The 23,558-nt window shown below is 47.2% G+C and overlaps 1 protein-coding gene across 2 annotated transcripts in view; it reads right to left on the bottom strand.

The window, feature by feature from the left end:
• TEFM (transcription elongation factor, mitochondrial) overlaps positions 1–23,270 on the bottom strand; it is a 359,138-nt gene extending 335,868 nt beyond the window's left edge. The window contains exons 1-2 of one of the 2 annotated variants that reach the window (XM_085617197.1): positions 22,463–23,270; positions 18,100–18,304 (exon numbers count right to left, since the gene is read on the bottom strand). Coding sequence is in view for 1 of the 2 variants with exons in the window: in XM_085617206.1 (XP_085473332.1) it covers positions 20,993–21,907 (915 nt within the window). In the remaining variant the exon portion in view is untranslated. Of the gene's footprint in view, positions 1–17,332; positions 18,305–20,978 lie in introns of those variants that run through there. The other variant, XM_085617206.1, reaches the window with a different exon arrangement.
• Positions 23,271–23,558: the final 288 nt, after the last annotated feature.

The raw sequence follows: 23,558 nt of genomic DNA on the forward strand, positions 1-23,558 counted from the left end.
CTTCCTAAAACTCAAAAGGGTAGGAGCAGTTTTGACATGAAAGGGCAATGTGTTCCAAAGTTTAGCTGTGGAGACCGTAAAGCATCTGTCACCCCAGTTAACCTTCCTGGTTCGCGCAACTTTGAGCAAGTGAGCGGAGGAGGAGCGGAGTGTTCTAGAGTGTTCAAGCGGGCGGAAAGCTCTTCTGAGGAACTGTGGGCCAACGTTGTTGACTGCTTTGTACGCAATACATAATGCCTTGAACTTTGTCCGGCTTCTGACTGGGAGCCAGTGTAGATGCCTAATGTATGGTGAAATAGATGTAAACTTAGGAATGCCCAGTAAAATTCTGGCTGAAGCATTTTGGACTAGCTGTAGTCTGTTTAAGACCTTTTCCTGGGCATTCATAAGAAGGGCATTGCAATAATCCGTTTTAGAAAAAACCAGAGTACTGATTAGAGTTTTGCCGGCTGAAGGGGGGAGGTATGGCAGTAACTTTTTGATCTTTTTCAAAATAAAAAAAGATGAGGAGACCACAGAGTTGACGTGGTGGACAAAAGTCAATTTATCGTCAAAAAGAACTCCAAGGTTGCGAACCTTAGTTACTGGTTGAGGAGGAGCTCCCATCTCAGGTGGCCACCATTGAGGGGACCAAACAGGCTCCAGTTTCCCGAATGTCATCACTTCTGTTTTATCAGAATTCAGTTTGAGAGAATTTGATGACATCCAGGAACTGATAGCCCGCATTCCCTCTTGAAAGTTTGCAGCAACCGATGGACCGTCACTATGTACCGATAGCACCAATTGTGTGTCGTCCGCGTATGTAGTAAGGGCGATTCCGTAAGATTTTATTACCCTCGCTAAGTCCGAAACATAAATGTTAAATAGTGTCGGACTTAGCGATGAGCCCTGTGGGACGCCACATGGAAGGGTGAAGGTGTGGGAGATGAAGTGGCCCATTTTTACTTTTTGTGAACGATCGGCAAGGAAAGCTGCAAGAAGTTGTTTCGCTTTATTTTGAATTCCTATGGCTGAGACACGGTCAATCAAAATTGTATGATTGACCGTGTCGAAGGCTGCAGAAAGATCCAACAGTATTAGTACAGCTGCTCCTCCCTTGTCCAGTGTCATCCTTATTTCATCTGCAGCTTTTAGTAATGCGGTCTCTGTACCGTGACCCTGTCTGAACCCAAATTGGGTGTCGTCCAGTAGGTTGTTGTTATCAATAAATTTTGAAAGTTGTGTATTCATGATTTTTTCAAAAGTTTTTGCTGGGAATGGAAGACATGCAATGGGTCGGTAACTGGCAGGAAGGAGGGGATCGAGGGTAGGTTTGTTGAGGAGAGGTTTAATAATAGCCTCCTTCCAGACTTGCGGGTAAATGCCCGTCGTAAACATAGCATTACAAATATTTGTCAAGGCGGGAGAAACAGCTTCAGGGATTAGATTGAGGATGGCAGGAGGGCAAGGGTCTAGAGGTGATCCTGATTTAGTACCCAAAATAAGTCCCTCCTCTTGTAGGCGGCTGCTCCTCTTTGTTTCAAAGGTCAGCGAGGTTTGTTTGATGTCTGCTTTCCCCATGTTGAGGATACGGTGACAGTTAAAGCGATGCCAGCTGATGCACGAGTGGCAATGGGTCACCTAGTGCGCGGTGCGGGAAGTGTAAGCGTCCTACCCGGCAGTTCCAGGTAGTGGCAGCAGGAAGGAGTGCAGAGCCTCACAACGGCCACAAGTCAGAGTGCGCCACAGCAGAGAAGCAGTGCGGGGAAGGCAAGCATCGGCGGGGTGCAGTCCCACTGTGGTGATGGACACAAATTATGCAAGCTGTGGCAGCATCCGAGAGGTATTTATCAAAATTAGCGGCGAAGTCATCCACGGTGTGGTTGGGGCAGGTTCAGGGTCGCGAAGGCAGGCCCCGCCGTCAGTCGATGTGAAGTGGTGCAGGGTGTCCGGTAGGCCGCGGTTGACGGTCACTGGTGCTACGCAATGCAGCAGGATGATGTAAGGCAGGATCACCTTCAGTCGGGTACCCACTGTCTAACCATTCCGCTGAGGCACAGGTGTGACAAGTCCGAGATCAGTGGTAGCCAGTAGTGCCCGGAGCGGGTGGCAGCGCAGCGGTGATGGTGGAAGAGGGGCCTCCTCAGGAGCCGAATGTGCAAGCGTGCGCACTTTCTCGGGGTCCCCAGTACTGCAGGCTGGGCAAGGAGCAACCGGCGCAGCTGGGCCGACCAAGTCGCCGAAGGTAACCGCCAAGAGGTGAGTTGTATGGTTCGATGTAGAAGCGCCTACACAGTGGTGCGCATCTCTGTGTCGTCGCCGGCACCCCCCGGAGCAATGTGGCAGCGTAGCAGTGAAGGGCTGCAGGATCTGTAAGTGGCAGTGAAGTTGGCCACGTGTTGTGTCTGCCAGGGGCTCACTTCACTGCTTCGATCGACTGAACTCTGTCAGCAGGGTCAGCGCGCCCACAATCTTGCGGCAAATTGCAATGGCGGCTTACGGTGCGCCGCGTTCCGATATTCGGAGCCCCAGGGTCGAATCAGAGGGTCGTCCCAGCCTTCGCCTCTTTGGGCAGACAGGGGAAGGAATCTCCGAGCGCACGCTGGGGGCAAAGCAGGATGCACTCACCCCTGTTGTGAAAAGGCAGCCGAGTCAGGAATGGGGCCTAGTTGCCACGTGAGCACCGCAGCCCTCGCGAGCCGAGTTCTGCCCGTCAGAGGCTCTAGGCAAGGCAGTCTCCTCCTGCGGTGTCCACAGGGAGGTGTCATGGAGGCAGTCAGCAATGCGCCACCCTCTTCAAACTTACACCGTCAGGTCTCTGGGACAAAGTTACCACAGCAATGCGGTAGGATGCATAGTAGGATCACTGGTGCAGGATAAACTAGCGGATTATTGTACTGAGCTGCAGGAGCCTCACACCAGTGTGGCCATATTGCTCGTGCGCCACTTAGCACCCCCTTCAGCACCAGGACTTCCGAACATTGACTTTAATAACACTGATGCAGGACTACAGACTACTTCCTGAGCATCGACTAGTAATAATGGGGATCATATCTGTTCTTGGGGCAAAATCGCAGAATCATCTTCTGCGGAGATGGAATCCATTCTGGATTCACTAAACATTAATCTTGTGTGCCCGTCCGCTACCTAATTTGGCCACCTTTTCAACATTTTCTGTTTTATTTTATATTAAACTAATATATTTGATTATGCTTTTTAGCATCGCATTGAATTTGCTTAGTTTGTGACTTTATTGTTTTAGTAGTCGCTAAGTTACTTTACCGACCAAGGAGGGGATGTAGTGATGTCCCCTTTGGGCCCACTTTGGTTCTCCCTTAGTTTCATGTATTAGATGTTTTAGGCTGCTTCTGCTTGCACAACATAACATTTTTATTTTTGTGGCATTTTTTTACAAATACCCTGTTTTGTTATGCAGTGACTCTTCTTGGGATTCTGTCTGCACATTTTGTACAAGTATGTTTAGAATACATAATACCATTTTGTACTGTTTTCTGCTCAATCAGCAACGGCTTCTAATATATTTGACATAATACGCTGGCACAGCTGCAGCTTTTGAACACAATGGTTTTATCATATAAACTGTGTTTTATCCCTTTGTAGGCAGAGAGGAGAATTCCGTCAGAGAGACCTGTTCTGGTACGAACGCACGGCAGGTATGGGGTCTGTTGCTAATCCAAGAGATCACTAATTTATCCCTTTGTTTCGACAGTAAGAATAGGCCTAGACAGACAGATAATTTTCCATAGTTAGGTTGTTCATTGTATACAGTCTGCTAGTAATGTTGATTACTTTGCTTAGTTGTATTTGTCTAATAGTTGCAGCACATCTGCTTCATAATAGACTACAATAGTTTTAATAAAGGTATTGTGAACTTTCATTGTGTCTTTCCTTTGTTTACCGTAAGCATGCATGAGTGAGATATGAAAGGTGATGATCTGTTTCCAAGGTTCCCTTGGGGACTAGAGGTTTGTGTTCTAGGTTTGCCAAAATCACCTGCTGCTCTGGAAAGGTTAGGAGTTCAGGTGAGGCACTGTGAGCTAGCCCGGATTTGGGCTGCTAGGCACTGACATGGTAGAAAGACACAATCCCTACATTCTGTCATCCTGACATCCCAAGGCACAGTTCTGCTTGCTAGCAGAATCCTTGCAACACCAGTTGCTAATTCTCACGCAAGAGGGTATCAGTGTATTTCAATTGATAACACACTACTTCAAAGCACTGCAGATGGCACAAGGTTCCTGCACCTTTACACTCCTGGACTAACCAATGCCCACCTCCCAAAATGACCAGAAAAGCCCACCCAGACTTGGCAATGTTGATTAGACCCAAAGAGGAAGGTGGAGAGGTAGTGTCCAGTGTAAAGGGACTGTCAGATGTTACTAGGTTTCAGTGCCTTCTCACAGAAGCCACTCAGATTCGAACAGATGCCCATCTCCTAATAAGGGCAGATGAGCCCACCCAGACTTGCCGTTGCTAATCAGATGACAGAAGGAGGAGGAAGGGGTGAAGTGATGTAAGGACAAAGTCCAGTGCCCCGTGCCTAAGATGTTATAGCACAATGTTCGGGAACTAAACATGGTCCAACTGCACATACATGGTAGTACTTACCATTTGATGAATTTAAGGAAGAACCCCAATATTTCAGATACCAGCAGTTAGAATTTCCCCATGAGGGTCAGTGATCACACCTCCAGGGATAGAACCTGACACCGGTTGGACACTGACATCTCTGCAACTAGACAACAGATTGACCCTGTGGTGGGGAGTTCTGGTAAAGAGTGCAACGCCAAACACACTGCAAGTGAAGATCCTTCCTAAAGGCAATGTAAATATTTGATAGCAATTCTTCCTTCTGCACACCAGCTGGGCATGGCAACCTCTTGTTCTGGGATACCCCATATGGTGCAACAACTCTCAAGCTTCCAGGGAAGATGGGCAGGCAAGCTCAACTCTGTAGGGCACAACCCCTGATCCAGCTAGCTTGACGCACCTTTAAGGCAGCACAGCAGTACTTCTAGCAGGAATTCTAAAGCAAACCCATACCCTTTCCTGGTAGGAGGCAAGCAGTCATTGTATTCTATGCCTAGAAGTCAGCAATTCCTCAACTATACTGGTGTATAGCTTCTTCCTTGCTTAGTGAGGAATCCTGGTATGATGTAGTGGATAAGCTGGCCAATATTTAGCCCACGGGCTGACCAATCAGCCTTCTAGCATAGTTCAGATTTTAGGGGACTCCTCTAAAGCCCACACCGCTGGGCCTTACTAAGCTGGTTCCAACATGTTCCAATAAAGATGCGTATTAGGGGCTAGACAACATGGCAAATCCTTCATGAATTCACATCATGCAAAAACAGGAACAGAGCTAAGAGTGCTCTGGCAGTAACTTTAGGCAACTACAAACAAAGTAATCTTCAACCCCCATCCACAGGATAATGTATCCTCTACAGCATGGCACTTAGAAGAGAGACACAATGCAAATTTAGAGGCTCCAAAGTCAGCAAAGACTCATGCTTACTTTTAGTAAGCTTTTCATCTGTGTGTTACCAAATGCATATGGGAAATTCAAAATGGATTCTCCCAACACTGTCAGGCAATTCTCTCAAGCTCAACACTCATTCTGCAACATACACACTGTGTACATAGACCTTTCTCTCCAAACTCACAAAGATGTAAGTGAAAAACCCTGGTTAATGGAGATTGGTGGAACCTTTTAGATAGAAGTCAGTAAGCGTCACCCACTTAAAGATACAGATAAAATGGTATGCCCCTTTACTATAAATTATGCTTTTGCCACCACCAGTCCCACAAAGTCTAGGCTGTGAGGACCGCAGCTGCTATCTCAAAATGAAGCACTTTTTGTGCTCGCCTCAACCTCAGCACCACCTTGTGGTCTCTGTGCCCATATAACTGGGAGACCTCATGGTAAGCACATTGCCACTGCATCTACAGTAGACCTCTATCCCCATGCACTATCTTCACCACCCAAGGAGAACCAGTGTGGCCTCCCTAGCTGTGTGTTTCACATCAATTCCAGTCAGGCCCCTGAGTAGATACATGGGGGTCTATTGGGATGGCGGCGGATGGCCACGCCAGGCCGGCTGCAATCATCCACCCGCGATCTCAACCCAGAAAACTGCCGGTCCCATTAGCATGGCGGTGAAGACCGCAGCGGTGAGATTTTCCACCCGCCACTTTTCCGCCGGTAGCAGTCCGCACACTTGCCTGGCGTGTGGAGCTGGAATGCTGAAATGGGGCCGGTGCAGGGCCAGGCTCCGCCGGCATGCTTATGATTCCGGTGGTAACCAGCCTTTCCGCAGCGGTGGAACTGCCATGGAAAGCCATGCGGAGAATGTCTCCGGGGGCCCATTGCGTGCCCACAATGTGTTTGGGGGGGTGTGGGTGCACTTGGGAGGCATCCATGGTACCCCCCTACATGTCCCTGAACCAGGTGGCAGGCACTGTGCAGTGCCTGTCACGCAGTGCAGTTATATGCTGAACATGCCTTTGTTGGAGATAGCGGCAGTGCTGCTGGCAGCAGCAACAGCCACAATGGTAAAAGCCGCGATCGTACCACCGTGGTCGGATTTCGACTGCGAAACATACTAATTAGTCCGGCAGATATGCCGCAGTCCTAGCGGGCGGTGTTTCCTCGCTACCATGGCGGTTGGAGTGCTTTTCCGACCACCATCCTAATAGACCCCATAGTGTAAGAAATTGGGTTACTGGTTAAAGGGGGTACAACCCTACTCAAGCAGCAGCCCAATTTCTGTCAGAGTGAAACAGAAACACACATCAAATTAACCTGTGTTTAACCCTCTGGTAGCATGGCACAAAGCAGTTGGGCTGTATGTAAAGTATTTATTTAGTACTCCGAACAATAGTAAAGTGGAAACACAACACAAGAAAAATCCCTCACCAATTTAGAAAAATAAAGTACAATTTAATAAATTATTTGAAACCAAACGACAAAAAACCAATCAGTAGATATGCAATTTTAAAGATCTAAGTGAAAATAGTGCCTAGAAAAACAAAGACCCAATAGTGGGTATCTGGTTGCGCTGGACTGGGACAAAGTCACAAATTTAGGCCGACTGCGATGGAGTACCGGCTGGATGGAGGGGCCAAGTTAGGCCAGCTGAATAAAGTACCTTAAATATTGGTTTGCGGGGCGTTGTGAGATCCTGCGTAAAGGATGGATTGTGCAGTGATGGTTTTGAGGAGCTGCTGGGCTGCAATGCAGAGTCCTGTTTCATCGGCGAGGATGCCATTGATGAAGGGCTTGCAATGTGAAGTCTGGCACCCAGGATGTGTCACACAGCGGCGAATCCGAAGAAACTGCGGGGCTGCGATGCAAAGTTCAGCATCGTTTATTGAGGATGCTGTTGACGAGGGGCTTGAGACGCGAAGGCCTGCATTGAAGATATGTTGTACAGTGGCAGTTTCGAGGAAGCTGCAATACAAGGTTCTGCATCAGGGATGGGTTTACACTGTGGCAGTTCTGAAGCGGCTACGAGGAGATGCGTTGTGCTGTGTCGGTTCGGTACACAGAAACACAGCTGGGTTGGTAGAGCACCTTCAGGCACCCTTGCAAGGGTCCAGGACTAGAGTGTCACCACTTGGGGGGTAGGACTCCCAGGAGCTAGCTAGAGTCCAGGTGCTGAGTTCAAGGTGGGAGGAGCCTTTTTTGTTCCTGAGCCTCTGATCAGGAGGCCCGCTATCTATCCCTTGGAGTTACTCTGGTGGTGATGAGTTCAAGATGCAAGTCCAGTCCTTTTTAGTCAGGCAGCGGAGTAGAAGTACTTCTTGCAGAGCAGCACAGCAGTCCTTCTGGAAGTGCCAGTACTGGGCTGAAGTATGAGACACTGTACTGCAGGTGTGAAGCTGTCTCTCCTCAGTTGCAGTGGGCTGGGCTGATTAGTTCGGCGAGTGAGTGGAGCAGCGTGGTGCATGGGCCGCAGCTCATTTGAACAAAGCTGCAGGAATCGGGCATGAATCTGTGAGCTGGTCGCTGGCGGCTATTGCTGGTGGGGGCAGAGCAGTACCCCCACCATTGGTGCTCTCATGCTCCCTGGCACCCAGCTTCCACCGCCTACGCCTGAGCGAGCATGAGCTGTGATGGGTGCCTGGGTGTCTCCTGTACCCGCGCTTGCTTGCTTGCCCTGTCCATCTCTGCCCCAGGCTTTCTTTTACCCCCGCAATAAGATTGCACTGTTACCACCACCACCCCGCCCTGATTGTCGACAGCCGATCACAGAGTGCAGGCAGCAGGGTCAAGGACCTGGTTACAGACTCAGGAAAATAGAGGCAGAAGGGGGTGACCTGTGGTGAGGTAGCAGTGGGTTTAGATCCCGCAGCACGGGCTGAGTCCTGGGTAGAGCCCTGGCCCACGGATGTGGCCCAGCTCGGCCTTGGTGCGGCTTGTGGTCCTGGTGAGCTCCCTGCCTCTGCTGTCTGTAATCCCTTCAGCCTAGCTCCAGCTCCTTATTTGTTCCAATAAAGGACCGAGCAAGGACTCAGCAAAAGGACCCAGGAGTTTGTTATTCCCTCACATTGCAAACATATAGGAGGCACAAATAAATCCAACTAATTTGTGGAAAAACTGTGCTCAGCTTTTGCATTTCCCTGGGATGAGGATACTGGACGGGAACTGTAAGAGCTCATTTCTATCATGCTCACTTGTTTTGGTCTTGTGGGGGTAACCAAAGGCCATAAGGGGAGGGAGTAGAGGAAATGAAGCTCTGGAACACTCCTGGCCCGCACTTTAACAAATGATATCTGCCTCAACTCAGCAGGTTGAAGCACATAAAAAGGGGGACCCTTCAACTAGTCCACGAAAAGCAGGCACCCCCCAACTTAGCTGGAAACTTCCGTACAAGCTACCATTCAAGCAACAATACAAGCTACTTTCCAAGGCGCATAGTCTGTTCAGCTTGAGGAAGGTGTCAATAATGACAAAGAGGAGGATTGGAATAAAAAAGAACCCCTCCAAACACCCAGCTGTACGAGGACCACCCACCGGCATTCAACTTCTAAAAGAGCCAGACGGGGCGTGGCCAAGATGGCGGCAAGATGGAATGCTGGTTCCTTAGCCGCTGCCGTCTGGCCAAAATTGCGATTCCCATGGTGCATGCTGGGCACAAAGGGATGAATTCTGCCGAACTCCCTCCCCAGGCAAGCCCGGAGCAGTTTGGGCGACATTGATGGGGCAGAAACGGCAAAGCAGAGCGCTCGCTGGGGAGTGGAGCAGCCTGGAACAAACGCTGTAGCTGGAGTGGGCGTGGCCACGGGCTTGCGTAGCCTGAAACCCCGCAGCCTGGACTGATGTGGAAGAACCGGTGCCCGACCTAGCTGCGCTACACAAATGGGCCCACACAGAAGAAGGAAGAAGGCATGATTCGCTGATTCCGGTAAGGCCCGAGGCGCACTGAGCGCTACCGTGGCAAGGGAGACAATAAAGATGATCGCCTGGGGGAAAGAGGCGCGGATGTTGACCGAGCCTGTGGGGCGAGAGTGAGTGGTCAACTGGCCCGGTGAGCAGTCTAGGATACATCGGGGAGAGAATGGCCCATCCTGACACCAGCGAGGTGATCAGCACGAAGCAAACACAGCAGAAGCCCGAGCTAGGGGGAAGGCGGGACTACACAGCAATGGGAAGACCACCAAGACATAGGCCCTGATCCCCTCGTGGCAGCCACAGCCCTTTTAGGGCACAGGGAGGAGGACAGTCTGGCATTGCGACCCAGGGGCGACCCCAGAGGCAGTCCGTGTCTGAGCCCCCTCCACCACGTAGCTGAGGCCGTCTCAGGGCACCCGCAGCAGGGCTCAAATAAGCGTGGTCCTTGGGAGCCGGAAGTTGGAGAAGCCCAGATACACCAGCACCACGGCAGTCGATAGTCACCCTCTGGATCCACTTTGAGGGTACTGAGTGCGACCGTTGTGCACTTAGAGATCCCGGGGCAATACCTCCAAAGCTGCGGGATCAACCAAGCTCAGAGAGCTTAGGCTGCGACGCATTACTCCTTGGGAGGGAGTCGAAGAGGAGGGTACGGACAACCAAGAACGCAGAAAACAGCGGATCCCCACAGATGCTGGAGCAAAGGCGTGCTTGGAAGGCACGTCCAGTACTCTCACGCCCTAGACTTGGGCAGTCCCGCGACACGCAGTGGACCGAAAAGGCCCCGGGAAAGAGCCTGTGAGGAAGGCCAATACTAGGCCATAGCACGCAGTGGCGTCGTGACAAGCAGCTACCTGGACTAGCTGGGGTGAACAGCATGCAGAACCAGCACTTAATCTACCATCATAAGGACACAACAGCCTGGACTGGAACGGGACCATGACCTCCACTCGAGGAAAGAAAGACAAAACACTGAAAGATTTGTTCATGCGCCCCCAAGGAGGTAGCGCAATGGAGCATCCCAGTGCAGAGAAGCAACTAAAACACAGGTGGAGAGCACGAAGGAGGAACCAGTGACCCGCGCTTTTCTGGAGTCGTTGTTCACGGTGCCCTGCGAAGACTTACAAACGGTCAAGTGCGACCTAAAATCCGATTTTAAAGACATTAGAAGGAATGTTGACGCAAATGTGGAAAGTGTGGCCACGCTGGTGGATAAAGGAGACAACAGAGAAACTGAAATGGCGGCCTTACAGCAAGAGGTAATTCACCTCCACGATCAACACATAAACCTACAGGCACATCTAGAGGATCTTGAAAACCGTTCCCGTTGACACAACATTCGGATCAGGGGGGTGAAAACTAATGCGGAAGGAAGCAATATCTTCACCTTCATGAGGGACTTATTCAATCACATCCTCATTATCCCTCCCAACACAGATATCAGGCTGGACAGAGCACACACGGTGGGCCCGCCTAGTCCCAACAAAGCCTCACCGGCAGACATATTAGTCTGTGTGCAGGACTTTCAAACAAAAGAAGAGATCGTCCGCAAAGCTAGGTCCATGCACCCTATCACCTTCAGGGATCAGACACCAGTACTGTACCAAGATCTCACCATGCTTACTCTACAAAAGCGAAGAGATTTCCAATCAATTACTGCGCACCTTCGCCAGCAAGCCATTCCATACACTTGGGGTCACCCGTTCCGGCTCATCCTCCGACTGGATGGTAAACTCCACCAGCTTAGATCACTTTCGGAGGCAAGTCGTTTGTTGTGCGTGGAACTCCCTGAAGAGGATGAAGAAAGGGAGAGCTCTACATCTGGCACTGGCGATCAAACCCTACGATGGTGGCATCAAGGCCACAGACGACCTTCGAAAAGATCTGACCAAGCAGAGATCACGAAAGGGCAACAAGCTGCATTGGAGTCCATTCCAGTGGCCCTGGCAAAGACACAGGCTTCGTGAGCACGCAGTCGGATGTTAACCCCTTTTTCATTATGCAAGGGCTGGCAGCGGGCAGGGCGGAGACCCAGCACTTGGCCACACTATGGACCCCATAAAGACTTCCTGCCTGTCACACATGGCTGATGGACTATTCCTCGAACTCTTACTACTTACCTGCATGCATGTTTTGTTAGTTCAAAGGGGGTTTTTGTTCACTAGGGTCCCTCGTTCACTGTATGATTGCACAACGTGGTCTCACAACAAGTTACAGGGGTTCCCTAGAGATCATGGCAACAAACAAACACAACGGCTTAGCCTTAGACCTTTAGCTATAAATATTGCCACTAGGCCCTTCGATGTCCCTCACTAACCTCAAGATACTCACACTAAATGTGAGAGGTCTCAATAACCCGATAAAACTTAGTGCGATTCTATCATATTTGGGAAGCTCCAAAGCTGACATTTGCCTCTTACAAGAGACACACCTCCTTGCACGCGACTGCCACCGGCTTAAATCTTGTATGTTTCCCACACAGCTATTCTCGCCTGGCCCCACTAAAACTGCAGGGGTCGCTATATTTGTATCCCGGTCCTTCCAAGGCAGGTTGGTCCATAAAGTGACAGAAATCAGAGAGAGGCTGTTATCTTATCAGTTTACAATAGGGGGTCAAACATTAATTATTGGGTCACTTTAGGCACCAAACGAGGGTCAAGAGAGATTTTTTCATGAGGCCCTGACAGAGGCAACAGCAACGACTGAACGCACTCTTGGGGGGAGACCTCAATATAGTACTCGTTAACACCCTTGATAGATCAGCACAGCGCTTTGGCCAGACAGGCTCGCTCTCAACAGAAGGGCTAGACAGGATGAGAGAACTGGGCTTGGTGGATTTGTGGAAATGCCACCACCCCACCTCAGAGAATACTCCTTTTTCTCAAATGCTCACAAAACCTAAGGTAGGCTCGACTACTTAATAGGCTCTAGGATGCTCCAGAAGTTGAAATCCTGGTGGTGTCCCTATCAGACCACGCTCCAGTTGTGGCCACACTGGTACTTCCACCTGTCCACCGCACCGTGCGACAATGGCGTCTTCGAGACACACTCCTACAACGCCCAGACATAGTTGCACAAATTCAGTGCTCCATCGACGACTACCTCCTACACAATGATAATCCAGATACACGCATGTCAACATGGTGGGAGCCACTCAAAGCGGTGATCGGGGTGAACTAATCGCAATCTCGGCGGTGGATAACGCTGACCGCAGAAAGAAAAGAGATGACTTAGCTCAGAGGATAAGAGAGCTGGAGAAAATGCACCAGAGGACTGTCAACTAAACGCAGTCCAAGCACAACTAGCGGCCATTGACCAAGATCGAACAGAGTTTCGGACGACGCAGCTATAGCTGAGACCTTCAGGGAATTTTATGCCTATACTCGGGACAGACCACACTAACCTCAGAACAAGCAGAACACCTAGAAAAAGAAATACAAGCAGAGGAGGTGATAGCAGCAATCTCGCTACTTAAAATGGCCAAATCCCCCGGGCGGGATGGCTATACGGCAGCCTTTTATGAAACACTTTGTTCGGTGTTAGCCCCTCCACTGACCAGTCTCTTCAACACATTTGCAACTCCAGGGGTAATTTCAACTTCAATTCTGGAGGCGGCAGTCATGGTCATCCCTAAACTGGGGAAAGACAAGACCAGCTGTGGTTCATACCTCCCTATATCTCTCCTGAATATAGATCTGAAACTATATACAGGGATTCTGGCGCACAGGCTTGCCACATACATGCCAGGCCTGATTGACCCCGATCAGGCGGGTTTTATTCCCCAGCGGCAGACCAGTGACAACACTAAGCGCGTCCTACATATTATTGAGAAGGCCTCAAGAACTCAGGGAGAGTACATGCTCCTCAACATCAACGCAGAGATGGCCTGTGACAGGGTCCATTGGCCATATCTTGAACAGGTGTTGTCGCTTGTCGGCCTCAGCGAGAAAGTGAGGACACAAATATTAAATTGCTATTGCCTTCCCACAGCGACAGTCAGAATCAACGGGCATGCATTGAGCCCTTTCCCATAGGTAGAGGCACAAGAGAGAGGTGCATTATATATGGAACCTTTGGCGCAAAGAGTTAGAACGCACCCATATATTACGGGGGTCCCGTTTGGAGGGGATGTACACACTAATAGCCTATTTGCGGACGATATGCTGGTAACACTGGCCGATCCAGCTACTGCTTTGGGAGCCTTCCTTGCGGAGCTGGACTCCTTTGCAAAGGCCTCTGAATTTAAGGTTAAGGTTGAGAAGTCTGTTGCGCTTAATCTCTCCCTGCCACCCCAAGTTCAGACCAGTCTGCAGAGCCAACACCCCACACAGTGGACGAGTGGCACAGATCCATACTTGGGAATTCAGTTGGCGCCCACATTACAAACAATAGCTTTGATTAACTATTGCATGCTACTTACCCAGGTCTGCTCAAACCTGTGTCAGTGGAAACACTATCCTATTTCATTGCTAGGGAGACTAGCCTCAATTAAAATGACGGTCCTGGCAAAAAAAAATTATATCTATTTCAAACACTCACTTTGCGACTCCCCTGAGGTCCGCTACATCGGATGCAGACGGAGATCTCACATTTCATCTGGCAAGACCGCAAACCGTGTATAAAGAAAACCATCAGTTTCCTGCCACCTGGCGAGGGCAGGCTGGGGGATCCCTGACCTCCAGCTCTATTACTACGCAGCACAACTACGTCACCTAGTGGAGTGGAACCACACTGAGTCTGAGAAGCATTGGTTGTTTCAGGATCAGGCAGTGGCGGGTACGTCTTTGCTGAAGATCCCCTTTCTTAAAAAGTTACATAGGCCTCCCAATCTATACGCATCCAACATAATGCACAGAACACTAGCAGCATGGGACCAGACCAGCATTAAAAATAATTTGACCTCCTTCCCCTCCTATCTCACCCTGTTCAGCCCAGGGATGGGCGAGACGGCTTTTGCGCATTGGTGCTCCTCGGAGTGCCGGGCCTTAGGACATCTTTTCGACATAAAGGGGGTACTTTCTTTTACGCAGGTCAAATCTGATTACGGGATCCCTGAGTCAGAAAGGCTATGCTATTTGCATCTTCGACACTGGGCACCACAGCCACATTATAGGCCATGCGCACAGAGACATCTTACACCCTACGAAAAATGGCTTATAACTAGGACATTGGACAAGAGGCTAATTTCGGACCTGTACAAGATGTTAATGACACGACATACACACTCATACAATGCAAGCCACGCACGCTGGGAGAGGGTTCTGGGATGGGAGCTGAGCGGCAAGTAGTGGGAGGGGGTATACCATAGGGCACGACAAACAGCGAGCAATACGGGACTGACTGAAACACTGACGAAAGTTGTCACCTATTGGTATTACACTCCAGAGCAAATTCATAAGATAGACCCCAAACAAAGTGTAGATTGCTGGCGAGGGTGTGGAAAACAGGGAACACTGTTTCAAATCTTGTGGCAATGCAAACACAACAGTATTGGTCTCAGATACTGGATGAGATTGATAAGTATCTAGATACTCAACTGCAAAGTCACCCTGCCTACGCACTTCTAGGGGAACCAAACGTATTAACGTAGCCCCTTAAGTCCAGGAGAGGTCGCCAGATTGCGATTGCCTTCGGATCGGCTGTTCAGAATATGTTGATTCATTGGAGAAATCCCCGATCCCCCACTCACACAGGATGGCCCCAACGTTTCTGGCACGTACTAGGGATGGAGAAAATAACCCTTACACTGTCAGGGAAAGGTTCAGCGTTTGGGGATTTTTGGCAGCTGTTCCTGACATTACTTACACCAGAATTCCGTGAACTCACGTGCCCATAATACCTACGGTTATTATCCTACCAGACAGAACTACAGACGTTACAGTAAACGAGGGTAGGGTATGTTTTTCCTTAGACTTTTTTTTTTGTATTTGATTTGAGTTCATATGCTAATTGCTAATTGCACAAGGCTATTTGTTGTCCATGACAAAGCGTACACCTCAATGTGGCATTGTTTGTCTGTTTATAAAACTTAATAAAAGATTTAAACCTAAAAGAGCAAGACTGTTTTGTCTCCAATTCCACACTCAGCTTCAATATGCAGGTACTTTACACGAGCGGCCATTTCAAACAGGGCACATATTGAGCGAATCGTGGATGAGCAATACCCAATCCCACCCACATCAGACGATTTGAGAGACCACCGGTATATCACCTGGAATCAGACCAGGAACAAAACTCTTACAACATGGGACACTCAGGAAGAACAGTCTCACTTTTCTGTCAATCTATCAAGCCATGCCCCCCACCCAGCCAGCACCCCCCAGACACAGAGACATGTTTTGTGCCATTTGAGGTTATTGAGATATCATCAGTGCTTACTTTGCCATTCTACAAAGCCCAGGAGGGCGGTCTGTACGGCCCCTTCCTTCTAAAAAAATAATTCCCCGGGGAAGTGGTGGTCCCAGAGGCTTCAACAAATGCCATGGGGGGGTCCGTGTGGCCCTCCTCCATTTATGAAGATAAAGCCATGGGGAGGTGGTGGTCCCTGGGGCTCAAAAAGCCTTAGGAGGGGAGCCCTGTGACTTGCCTCACCTGGGTGCATCAGCAGAGGATTACGGTCGCGTGAGTTATAGTTGCCTACAGTAACTATAACGGGGGAATTTCATTGGTTTTTTATCAGTAAAATGTCCAGCTAACTATAACATGTGTGAAACCTATGGTTTTTTCAGTGAATTAGCAAGGTTTTTTAAATGCTATTTCCTAACTATAACGTGTGTGAAACCTATGGTTTTTTCAGTGAATTTGTACGGTTTTTTAAATGCTAAGTTACTTTACGCCATTTGTGGCGTGCGCGCCCACTTAACGCAGTTCGTTCCGTGCACGGTTTTTATCAACTTTAATAAGCCCTGTACATTTGGTGGCCTTCGGCCACCAAAAGCACAGGGGGTGAGGTCAATGTGGATAGTGTTTTTTTTATTTCGATTTTATAATTTCATGTTGCCAAAATTACGTTTTTTTTCTCTATTAATAAGCCCTGCACATTTGGTGGCCTGCGGCCACCAAAAGCACAGGGGGTGGGGTAAGTGTGGATAGTGTTTTTTTTATTTTTATTTTTTTACCGTAAGCGTACGGTAAGCTTACGGTAAGCGTACGGTAAGCGTACGGTAAGCGTACCCCGCGAAATTGCCGAAAAAAAAATAAAACCGTTTTGCTCTTGGGGGATGTTTGGGGACTCCCTCAACATGACTATGTGGGAGGGAGTTGTCAAAACAGCCCCGTAACATGTTTTTGGCCATCATGTTTGATAAACAACACTCAGTGCGAGAGACAAAATGGCGGACTAAGATCTAAGAGCCAATCAGAATCGCGCTCGCGCACGCCACCGTAAGCTTACGGTAAGCGTACGGTAAGCGTACGGTAAGCGTACCGTAAGCGGGCTCAGATATATATATTGATTTAAAGGCTATTTTCTCAGAATCTACTGAACAGATTTACACCAAACCTACAAAAGGCACTTCCTTGACCTAGGGACTACCTCTCTGCCAAATTTCTAGTAATTCTGTTCAGCCGTTCGGGCTGTAGCTCGTTCTAAAGGTCCTATGGAAAAATGCATGGGAAAAACGCGTTTTGGGACCCCCCTTTTATCTCAGCCCCCGCTTGACGAATCCCCCCGAGACTTTCAGGGTAGGAGCGGAGCGTAGCGCCCCACCTATTTTGAGAAATTCGCGAGGATTCGTCGACCGGCGCCAAAGTTATTCAAAATAGAATGTTGAGGTTTTCCTATGGAAACGTGGTCCTAACTATAACTACCTACTGGCGACCGCCAGTAGGTAATATATATATATATATATATATATATATATATATATATATATATATATATATGCAAAAATCCACAGTAGGTCCGCTCTCAGTCAAAGGAAACAGTCCTCACGAGTAAATGCGACTATGCTTTATTCCACACAACGCGTTTCAACTGCATCCGCAGCCTTGCTCACGTGAATATGGTGCGCTGGCACAAAACAAACATTAAGTAATCACGGACATCGCGTCATAGTCAGGAGACAAATAAACATAAAGGAAGGACATTGTCTGTGGAAATCTTGGCAGCCATATTGAAGTGGCTAAACTGTACATTACAATTGTCCAAAGGTCAAATGACAGTGCGTAAATCGTGTACAGTGTGATGTGTAACCTCACATGATAATGATGAGTGAATATAGTCTCGTGACACAAAGGGTAACATAAATTAACTGCATACAGCGAGAAACTAACCAATCCAAAGTGGAATGCTGAGTTATAACTCTCTTCTCAAAATATTGAGCTCAGTCAAGTGCGAGTCAAATTAAAGAAAAAGCAGTAAAGCTTTGGATAGACAAAAGGTGAAGGCACAGTGCTCGACTTCGACTACGTAGCAAAGATCAGAGAGGTGTTAAATGCTCTGCACATCTATCCAACTTAAAGAGAAATTCCTAATGAAAAATAAACAATGGCTAAGCAAATGCTGCATCATAATGTTTGGGTCTTGTACTAATACTCCTTAATCAACATAGTCTCGAGATAAAGACAGTTCTACAAGGGAAAACAGATTTGCAAGCGAAAATACAACATATCATATTGTGCAAGGTGCACCAAGATAAACTCTCTGTTGATTGAGATAGATCCAATGGTCTAAGTGGTGAAAAATATACAGTTGAATACGATACCAATTTGACACCCAGAGGATCTTCGTACTTAGAGGAGAGAGAGTACAACGTGGGTACCCTCCACAGATGTGATCAATGCGAACTGTCCGTGAAAACATCCTGAACATCAGATGCACCAGATGTGATCAAATTAGTGATAACAAAAAAGTGAAGTCGAAGAAAAGGTTAGGCAACCCGTGCAGTGGTTAGGTACCTTCCTTCCCTCCTGCAAAGGAAACAAAATAAAATAAAATAACATTACACATTGAAATGTCAAAAATTGTTAAAAACACAGTTCCTAATGCACATGTTACAAGGATGGAGGAGGCTCCACAAAACATAACTTCTCACATGAACCCAATGCTAGGCATTAAATCCCACGTCCTGAAAAACAGTATGAAATGCAAGAAAAATGAAGGAGAGAAACTAGGAGCAGGAACAGAGAAATAGCAGAGTCACAAGAAGCGAGATGCAGTCTACTCTTTCTTAAGGTGTATCGAAAGTTCTTCATCCTGATTCATGCCACCTGGGGCTCTAGTCTGTAAATCTATGATGTACCTAGACTCTTTTTGCCTGAGTCTGAGTGTTCTATTACCTCCTCTGTGATCCGTCCGGATCTGTTCATAAATAAAATATTTAAGTAACAAGGAGTTCGAGAAGTGTCTTTCTTGAAAATGGCGAGCCACTGGATACTTCGGATCTTTATTAGTGATCGCTCGCTTGTGTTCAAGGATTCTCTTTTTAGCCATAAGAGTGGTGCTGCCAATGTAACACAGTCCACAGGGACATTCTATTGCATATATAACAAACGTGGTGCTGCATGTTAACAATTGAGTGATTTCTCTCTGGTAGGGACCACTAGTATATTCTTTGCGGAAAGTACTAGCTGAACACGCTTTGCAATGTCCACACGGGAAGAAACCTCTAAGATTCTGTATATTTCTGTCATGTATCTGAGTGATATCACTGTGTACAAGCTGGTCCCTAAGGTTCCTACCCCTTCTATAGGTGATATTGGGTCTATCCCTGATTGTATTGCCAATACTCCCATCATTTTTTAGTGTGTTCCAATTTTGTGCTAAAATCCGTTTGATGCTGTCTGATTCAGAGTTGAAAGTAAGGATCATCCTGGTGTCCACATCCATGGTGTCTTCTGGATTGGATGTTTTTTCTGTCAGAGTATCCTTCCTTTCAATGTCTGCTACTCTCTCAATAGCTTTCTTAAGGACCCACGTGGGATAACCTCTCAGTCTGAACCTTTCAATCATCTCTGCACTCTCTTTGTCAAAAGTAACTGTGCTGCTGCAATTTCTTTTTGCCCTCAGTAGCTCCCCATAAGGGATACTCCACTTGAGGTTTTCTGGGTGGCTGCTGAGGGCATGAAGGATGCTGTTCCCAGCAGTGGTTTTACGGAAAAGGGAAGTGTGTATTTTGTTATGACTGATCTCCACTTTAACATCCAGATACTCAGCCTTACTGTCGCTGATATCACCTGTAAGGTGTATACTGCGATTGTTCTTATTGAGTTCTTCAATGAATTCCTTGGCCTCTGTGAAACTGCCTTTCCATATGATGAACAAGTCATCTATATACCTGAGCCAAAGTTCTATCTTGTTCAGATTTTTTATGGTGTCTACTCCAGAGAATAGTTCTTCTTCCCAGAGGCCCATAAACAGATTTGCAAAGCTAGGAGCTAGACACGGACCCATTGCAGTACCGACCAGCTGTTTGTAGAGAATGCCATCAAATACAAAGATGTTATTAGTAAGGCAAAATTCCGTCATTTCAATAATCATGAGATTGTGTTCCCAATATTTCATGTTTCTTTGTTTAAGAAAATGTGCACAGGCTGCCAGACCTTGCTGGTGGTCAATGATCGTGTACAGAGACTGTACATCCAAAGTTATGAGAAGAAAACCACTCTCCCACTTAATAGCTTCTAGTTTGCTAAGGAAGTCCTTAGTGTCTCTTACGTAACTTGGGAGTTTGATGACATATTCCCTGAGAAAAAAGTCTACGTATTTAGATATGTGTTCGGCCACACTGCCTATGGATGACACAATGGGCCGGCCAGGTGGTATCTCAGGATTCTTGTGAACCTTAGGTAACAGGTAAAGTACCGGTATCTCGGGGAAATCTCTTTTTAGATAAAAATACTCCTCCCACTCCAGGATTCCCTTGTCCCTCCAAATGGCCAGTTTATCCCATATGGTAATGATGCTGTCATTGTATACTTCTTTGGTGATTTGCATGTAAGATGCACCATCATCAAGTTGTCTAAGGGCCTCTGTGATGTATTGCTGCCTATCTTGTATGACTATATTCCCGCCCTTGTCCGCAGGTCGTATCACTATGTCTTTGTCATCAGCTAGTGATTTGAGCAGCTGTCTTTGTTTGTATGTCATGTTGTTATTGTACTTCTTGCTATCGTGTGATTTGTATCTCAAATCAATAAGGGCCTTGGTGACATTGTCATGAAATGTGTCAATGCCGTCATGTGATAGGGTGGGTAGAAAGGTAGAAGGTGGTCTAAAATCTGTGGATGCCGCAGAGTCATGTGTTATACCCATTGTGGTTAAGACATCTATCTCATAGGTCTCAGCTGTGTTAGAGACGTTGTCAATATGAAGCTCAAACATGGTAGTAAGTGTATCCATATCCCCAATGTTAAGATCATTTTCCTTTTCTTGTACATCTGTACTCAACTCTACCATGGGTCTTTGTCGTCGTAATGTGTGCCACTTCCTAAGTTTCAGCTTTCTCACATATTTAAAAAGATCTATTCTAGTTTCCACATAGTTGAATCTGGTGGAGGGGCAAAAGGATAGTCCTAAACATAATGTATACTTTTCTACATCACTTAAGTGTCTTTTAGATAGATTAATGATAGTTTTATTAACCATAGTTTGGTCCATTAGTATGTTTTTTTGGAGCGCATCTTGTTGCTTCCCATGCGGCCCCTTCCTCTGCCTCTTCTGCCACTGTTGTCGGATTCGCAGGCGTCTGTTCCTCCGTCTCCTCGGCCTCTGCCTCGACCCCGACCTCGTCCTCTCTGCCCTCTCAGTTTTGTTGTTTCTGTCTCTCTCGTTGTTTGTCGTGTTTGACGCATTGTCCTGTATTCGTCTAAAAAAGTGATCGCTCGTGTATTGCGTTCTTCCCCTGAGGTTTCTCCTCTTGACACATCAGATTCCATTTCACTGGCAGTAGAGGCCCCAGATATGTCCCCTTCTGTAACCTCAACATTGGTAGTTGTCACGCTTTCCTTGTCTTTATATAGATGGTCATATTTGCGGCTAAATGTTAGTGTTCTGCCACTCTCGTAATCTGCATAGTCTCTGTTTAATTTCCTCTGTTTCCGTCCCTTAATATCTTCTTCGTGCTTTGTCAATCGTTCCTTGATGTTAGCCATGGCCTTATTATAGATGTCTGTTTCCATGGTTTTCAAAAGGTCATCCTGTAAATCTTTGATTTCCTGTAGTAAACTTTCCCGGTCACTCCAGGCATATTTGATCAGTATCTCCAACATGCGTCTGGAGCTTAGTGCTGAATTAAGAGACCATTCCTCCAACATTTTTGGATTGGGTTTTTCATAAGAGGGAGTGATGAAAATTCTCAGACCTCTAGGTGCCATCTCTTGGTCGACGTAATTTTGTAATGAGATGGCCTCCCACCATTTGGATATCTCGACCCTTTTGAGTTTTTCAATCTTCCTAAGTTTCTCTTCTGTAGATCTGGTTTCGGCGTTAACACTATTCATTTGTATTTTTTGCCCCGGCTTTCTTGCAAATAAAGTAAGAGCTGCCGCTCTTCTTTCTGCCTCCTCCTCCATCGTGCACCTGCTAGTCGCACCAAAGATGGTATACTAGGAGAGTATGCTTCTTTGACCCCCTGATTCCTAGATATCGGGTTCTTTCTGCCTTGAAATAAGTTCTGTAAAATATATGACTATTTCCTAATGTTAAAGCACTCAAACACAGGAATTCGTTGTTCGGTTCTGATGCGGCTGGTAAGAGTGTAGAGTATTAGATCACAGTGAAAATCTGCATCCGTATGCTAAGAGACCTCTGCAGGACTATCCCAAAAGGCCTGGATGAATGTGTAAACAAAGCTCTGTGTGGGAACCTCCGAGGAAAGAAATGCAAACGGGAAAGCGTGTCGGTGACAAGATCCATCACCGCGCGCCTCAACAGATACTGTCTGTTTTAACTCTACACAGAAACCAATTCAAAACCTGTCCAAATCCCGATTTCGTGCCGTTTTACATAGATGGTAACCACCCGGTGAGGGTCCCCGCTGCCCCGGTATATAAAGCTGCCACGTACATTCTCCAATGCGCATTCACCTCAATAGACGCTAGGGACGGAAAACTCTCACACGGGCTTACCTCTACGTAGTCTCAGGTGCACAACCATGTGTAAGAGTGCTGATCTCCGTCTCGGTGGAAAACTTCACGGCCGGTGCGTTGCTGTCCTCTATTTAATCCTTAAAAGTGAAGCTCCTTCTGGACAGCTGGCCCCCATGGAAAGTGGCGTACACGCCAGCGGAGCGTGCTGGCAATTATCAATCCAAAAATCCACAGTAGGTACGCTCTCAGTCAAAGAAAACAGTCCTCACGAGTAAATGCGACTATGCTTTATTCCACACAACGCGTTTCAACTGCATCCGCAGCCTTGCTCACGTGAATATGGTGCGCTGGCACAAAACAAACATTAAGTAATCACGGACATCGCGTCATAGTCAGGAGACAAATAAACATAAAGGAAGGACATTGTCTGTGGAAATCTTGGCAGCCATATTGAAGTGGCTAAACTGTACATTACAATTGTCCAAAGGTCAAATGACAGTGCGTAAATCGTGTACAGTGTGATGTGTAACCTCACATGATAATGATGAGTGAATATAGTCTCGTGACACAAAGGGTAACATAAATTAACTGCATACAGCGAGAAACTAACCAATCCAAAGTGGAATGCTGAGTTATAACTCTCTTCTCAAAATATTGAGCTCAGTCAAGTGCGAGTCAAATTAAAGAAAAAGCAGTAAAGCTTTGGATAGACAAAAGGTGAAGGCACAGTGCTCGACTTCGACTACGTAGCAAAGATCAGAGAGGTGTTAAATGCTCTGCACATCTATCCAACTTAAAGAGAAATTCCTAATGAAAAATAAACAATGGCTAAGCAAATGCTGCATCATAATGTTTGGGTTTTGTACTAATACTCCTTAATCAACATAGTCTCGAGATAAAGACAGTTCTACAAGGGAAAACAGATTTGCAAGCGAAAATACAACATATCATATTGTGCAAGGTGCACCAAGATAAACTCTCTGTTGATTGAGATAGATCCAATGGTCTAAGTGGTGAAAAATATACAGTTGAATACGATACCAATTTGACACCCAGAGGATCTTCGTACTTAGAGGAGAGAGAGTACAACGTGGGTACCCTCCACAGATGTGATCAATGCGAACTGTCCGTGAAA

The sequence above is a fragment of the Triturus cristatus genome, chromosome 7 (genome assembly GCF_964204655.1).
Source record: "Triturus cristatus chromosome 7, aTriCri1.1, whole genome shotgun sequence".
In the NCBI taxonomy this organism is placed as follows: Eukaryota; Metazoa; Chordata; class Amphibia; order Caudata; family Salamandridae; genus Triturus; species Triturus cristatus.